Source organism: Chionomys nivalis, chromosome 15, assembly GCF_950005125.1.
Source record: "Chionomys nivalis chromosome 15, mChiNiv1.1, whole genome shotgun sequence".
Classification (NCBI taxonomy): Eukaryota; Metazoa; Chordata; class Mammalia; order Rodentia; family Cricetidae; genus Chionomys; species Chionomys nivalis.
The window spans coordinates 56,817,184-56,823,267 of NC_080100.1; the positions used below are offsets into that span (position 1 = coordinate 56,817,184).

Consider the following 6,084-nt stretch of genomic DNA (forward strand, 5'->3'; position numbering starts at 1 on the left):
TAACAGTACAAAAGAAAACATAATAAAATTTAAAAGACCAATGAACTGAAGTCTAGATCCACAAGTCTAGATTTTAAGCTTAGCTCTGTGACTGGGAGAACATTATACTTTCTATTATGTAAAAAAAAATTATATAAAAAAAGAAGTGCATGTTATAGTTCTGTGGTCATAGCAATAGGAATGGTTTATTTAACAAAAGAATTTAATTATTTTTGGCAGAGAATTTTTTCTTTACAAAAAGAAAAAATATCAGAGGTGTGGTTATGAAAACAGAATCTCTCATAAAGCACCAGTGTGTACAAAGAGAATATGGACCTCAGACAAGACTGCAGAGGTTAGAAGTTTAGTTTGGGGTGATTAGAAAGATCATTTACCCTTTTTGAAATATACAGAGTACAGTAGCAATTGAGATGTTCTGTAGTCTTTTCAAATCTGTAGATTTTCAAATCTCCATCAGATTACCTTCTTAAAACAAAACTCAGTACTTCTACAAATCCACATTACAAAATAAAATTGTCAAATTTAATTGATTATCATATGATTATAGACCATAATTATCATGCAATGGTCAAGTGGTAAGTGTTTCATTTAATCGAGTCCATATATTAGTATTTATTCTAACACTGAGTAGAATTTGAAAGAAAAATTTAGTGAAATGTGTCTTTTGGTTTAGTTGTATAAAGAATCAGAGCAACATGCATCAGTTATTAGAGTGCACTGCTCTGCTTTGGAATATCCACTCAGATGCAGAGAAGTTAAAAAAAAATAAGAAAAGGGGTATATAACATTCTGGAATCATTTTAAGAAAATTCTGATGTATAATGACAATCCAGAAGTTTATATAAATAAAACTGCTGAAATGGAACTTTCTCAGTTAAAGAAGAAATCTTTGCAATGATTAATTTCTTCATGATTAACAGAAAAGAGCTCTTAATTTGAGATACTCAGGATATTTCTATGAATGACAGCTGTTGTTTCCTTGGGGAGTTTGCAAATGTTACATCTTCCCACTCCCGACCAATGTAAGGTAACAGAATGTACCAGATTGAATGCAGCAACCAAGGGGAAACCAGGAAAGAGAGATGTGAATAGGCAGAGTGCTAGGACACTGAGCGCTTTCAAGTAACTGGTTAATCAAACTGTAATTGCCAGGTTGTTTGAGAGAAATTAATGTCTTTAAGAGTTTAATTATGAAATTATATTGTCAGTTGGTGAGCGATTGCATTTTACCAAGGTGCATGACTAGGACACATCTGAATTTGGATTTCACCATGAGATCAGGCACCAGATATTTTGATGAATCTGATTATTCATGCATATGCAAATTTTCTAGATTCTTTTGTATTATTTTAGCTCATAGAGTGTATGAATAGAACTGTTTTAACAATGATCACCTATTTCATTGTATTATATTCATCACATTAGCATAAAAGCAAGAAGGAACCAATGACTGTTTATTCTCTGAGTATCTAAGCTATAGAAAGTTGTAAGAAAGAAAGAGTGATGTTGGTGAAAAGTAGAGATTTTAAGAATTCAGAACTACATGGTTTGTGTTATTTATCACATTTATGGTATATATCTTAAAAATTATATCCATGTGTTTCAAACTTAATATTATCAAAAACAAAGAAAGCTTAAAAGAAAGTAAATAAATTAAAAATCAAAATAAACAAATCAGAAAATGGGAAATTTTACACTGAAACATTAAAATGTAATATGTAAAACTGATGCATAATTAAGCCTTCAATGAACATTTGTTGAAATGGCAGAGAAAGAAGGAAATCAGTAAAAAAAAAAAAAAAGTTGAATTTATTCTACAAGCTTCTTTTGTTACTATCAAAAGTTGTCCCCTCTCCGCCTGATCGCCGTCATCATGGACACGAGTCCCGTGCAGCTCATCAAGCTTGCTAGGGTAACCAAAGTGCTGGGCAGGACCGGTTGGCAGGGACAGTGCACGCAGGTGCGTGTGGAATTTATAGATGACACCAGACGCTCCATCATACGAAACATCAAAGGTCCCATTCAAGAAGGAGGTGTGCTCACCCTATTGGAGTCAGAAAGAGAGACTCAGAGGTTGCACTGACTGACCTTCCTGCTGTGTCCTGAGTATGCACCACTTGGCCCATGATGACCTGCGACTATTAAATAAAACATTTGTATTGTTTGTTTGTTTGTTTTTTAAAGTTGTATTAAATGAGACTCCTCGAAAATAAACCCAATTTTTCGAATACAAACTGCAAGGTAGAATATGTAATGGCTCACTGATTATAAAATAGCTTCATCTCACAATTAATGTGCATTGATTAAGGGAAGTTAGTAACTGTAGAGTAAAATTAGAGTCCTTATATAATATTTAAGTTCAAAATTATTGAAAGAGAAACTTTCATTGTTACAAATTTAATAGTGTAATCGAGGGGGAAAGACAGGTTATAAATCATTATCACATTTCTCTGGATTTTTATTAGTCATAGAAATTCTGAAAAAAGGATTTCAGGTTAAAGCATATCTTTAGTGTGGGATTCCCTTTTGCTGTCATTAATGAATACCATTAATGAAGAAACTGCCTTGACCTGTTGATTGGGCAGAACTTAGGTGGGGAAGATGGACTAAAGGCTGGGAGAAGAAAGAGCAGAGCCAGAGAGCCGCCATGGGGCTGCCGCCATGGGGCCACCGCCAGAGTAAGACATGCTGAATCTTCACCGTTAAGCCACTGCCACTAGGCGCTATACAGATTAATAGAAATGGGTTAAATTAATGTAAGAGTTAGTCGATAAGAAGCTAGAGCTAATGGGCCAAGCAATTAATTAATACAATTTCTATATGGTTATTTCTATTCTTGGTGGCCGGAACAAACAAGCGTGCCCTCCTCCTCCTACATTTCTTAGTGTTTAAATAGATCCTGATCAAGACTGCTTAATAAAGTAGATACTACAATCTAATGAGCCATATAACTTAATCTGTTTCCTAGTGCATTACAATTTATGTCCATTATGCACTTACTCACTAAATATTTAGAAGGATTGTATCATTTAAAACTATATAGTATATAATTTAGTTAAAATAATTTGTTGTTTAAAATGCACCCAACCCTTGAGTCTCCAGCAGGTAATAGTCCTTTTGCTAGTGGATGATTTGTTCCCAGTGCTGATGATTGCAGTCCGATCAGGGTAATGATCATTGGGAGTGGGTTTGTTGTCATTGCTGCTGCTTCCTAGCCTTTGTTTGATTACTCTTGACTTTGAGAGAAGCTAAACCTTTAAATCTGTTTTTTTCTTAGAAAGAGAAAAGGAAAGAGAAGTAAAATATATCTTGGATAAACTACTGATTAGTAGAACATTGTTTGGTGTCCGAAAGAAACTCATGACCATGTTCAATACTTTTTACAAATAGCTTTTATTGAATGTTTTCTTTGATAATTCTCTGAATACATAATGATACAAAGTGCTTTTAATAGTTGGAACTCCCTTATTCACATATCTCTCTCCCACTCTTATTCTCCTCTCCTCCCTACTAGTACTTTGTCTACATTTATGTCCCTTAAAGGAAAAAAGATGTTTTCCAATTCATCCACCTTTTCCTGGACTATTGTGCTATGTCTTTTTTTTTTTTTATCCTTCAAGACCAATTTTCTGTGTTCAAATGCTATTGACTATATGGTTATCTACTAAAGCATGATCAAGAAACCCAGGACTAGGATTACACTCTTACAAAAATCTTTCTCTCCATCTCCAGTAGCTATACAATTCCCAATAGCTCTATTTCCTGGGAAGAGATTGATTGCTTGACTCCTCTTTTTGTGTTGGGATTTGGTTTGTCTTGGGATTTCAAAGACTTATGCATGCTGTCCCAATCACTTTGAGTGTGCACGTGCAGTTGCCACGCTGTGTCCAGAATATACTGCTTCATGTGCCTATACTTTACCCATCTTCTGCAATGATCTCTGAGTCTTTGGGGAGAAGGAATGTGATTTTTGGGCAGAACACTTTATAGTCTCTTGTTGTTTGAGTTCCTGATAATTTTTGGGTCACTGTGTTAAACATTATCCACTGCTATCCACTGTAAAGAGATGCTTCTTATATGAGGGGTGAGAGATGCATTGATACATTATGATAAAGATAAGTCATTAGTTATTAGGAATTGGTTTAGAAGTTTTTTTTTCTTTTTCTTTTTTTTTTTTTTCAACCAGGATAAGAGTGTTTCTCCCTTAGGACTGATATAACTGACTAGGGATGTATTATTGTTAACCTGACAATGCTTCGAGGTATGTATAGGTTTCATCCTCTGGAGCTGGCTTTAAATCCAAGCAAGATATGATTGTTTACTCCCTTGATGTTCATGCCATTATTATACAGGCATTTGTGCCTTGCCATGGCAGTGTGTGATGATTTGAATAAAACTTGTCCCTTTAGACTAAAAGGGAGTGGTACTCTCAAGAGGTTTGGTCTTGTTGGAGGAGGTATGTCATTAGTGGGTCAGCCTTTAGGTTTCAGAAGTTCAAGTTTAGCCAGTGCCTCACTGTCACTTTCTGCTGCCTGCAGATTGAGATGTAGAACTCTTAGCTACCTCTCTAGCACCATGTCTCCCTGCATGCTGCCATGCTTCCTTCTGTGAAGATAATGGACAAAATGCCTGAAATGTAAGCCAGCCCCTATTAAATGTTTACCTTTATAAGAGTTGCTGAGTTCATGATATCTCTTCACAGCAATGAAACCCTAAGACAGAAGCTGGTACCAGGGAAGGGGTTTTGCAGTGGTAGGACTGACCATGTTTTGGGTGGAAGAATGTGGATGGTGAAATTTTGGATTAAAAAAGGAATTAAATACTTTACATGGGACATAATGGACCTTCCTTGTAGGAACATGAAAGACAGTGGTGCGGTGCTGAAGATGATTTGAAATGTGAGGCCCTGGCTTGAGAACTTTCAGAAGAGAAGAATGTTAGTATGAGGCCTAGAGACTATTCTTGTGATATTTTGGTGTAGAATATGGATGGTTCTTCCCTTATCCAAAGGAAAAAAAAAAGAGAAAGAAAGAAAAAAAATTGCCTTAGTTTAAGTTGAAGATACTTTGTTTAATGTTCATGCTTATAATGGTCTATAACCCAAGGGAGGAAAATTACAAAGTGTAACATTTAGGGAGAAAAGGAGCACAAAGTATTGTAAACAGATATAATAATAATAATAAAAAAACATTATGCTACGTGGAATAAAGAAGACCTAAGAACAAGACACCACCCAGGTAAGCTTTCAGCTTATGAAAATAAGTTAGAGAAAAGTGAAAGGGAATTAAAGAAAAGTAAAAGGAATTAAAGAAAAGCTTAGAGCCCAGCGTGGTAGTGCACACCTTTAATCCCATCAATCAGAAGGCAGAGGCTAATGGATCTGTGAATTCAAGAACAACCTGGTCCACAGAGTGAAATCCAGGACAGCCAATCTTAGGCAAGGAAGGAAACCATCAAACACAGATATCTGATAAAAAAGAAAAAAAAATGTGTGTTCTGGCCCCAGCTGCTATGATAAGGCGCGAGCGAGATCTTTGTGGCATCCCATAAAGTGTTGGGCCCATACTGTGGTGGGTGACAAAATATGCCATACAGACATAGTTTGGGTGTGGAGTTTATTGAAAGAAGAAGAGGGTAGGGGAGAGGGAAGGAAGAAAGAGACACAGGGACAGAGAAAGTGAGAAAAAGAGAGAGACAGAGAGGAGGGACAGAGAGAAAGGAGGATAGAGGGAGAGAAGCACAGACCTACCTCTCCAGAAGAACTGAGAAAGAGAAACCTGAGTAGGCAGAACTAGTGTCTTTAAGGGACCTTTGTACCTGCCTACAAAGCAGGACCCTGGGTTAGCCAGGGTACAGCTAAGGTACATCCCGTCAGATGACAGGGCAGGCCAGCATAATCCTGAATTCAACACCAGCAAGCCATAAAACTTAGCAACGTTTGTTTCTGCCAAGTGGTTCTGGCTTTAGAGTCAAGGATACATGAAAGAAGTACTGAAAATTCCTTTGCAACTAAGGAAAGCCACCAAGGCCAGATGTGTATCAGGGTGTCACTGAATAGAGACCTAGAGAGACCATTGTATGAAG

The 6,084-nt window shown here is 36.5% G+C and overlaps 1 protein-coding gene across 1 annotated transcript; it reads left to right on the forward strand.

Moving 5' to 3' along the window:
- The first annotated feature begins 1,873 nt into the window (after window positions 1-1,873).
- LOC130887209 (40S ribosomal protein S28-like) lies at window positions 1,874-2,083 on the forward strand. The gene has a single exon (XM_057789512.1). The coding sequence runs from the start codon at window positions 1,874-1,876 to the stop codon at window positions 2,081-2,083; it is 210 nt and encodes a 69-aa protein (XP_057645495.1).
- Window positions 2,084-6,084: the final 4,001 nt, after the last annotated feature.

Bases quoted from the DNA above. Each gene is read 5' to 3' on its own strand.
- LOC130887209 (XM_057789512.1), top strand. From the start codon at position 1,874: ATGGACACGAGTCCCGTGCAGCTCATCAAGCTTGCTAGGGTAACCAAA.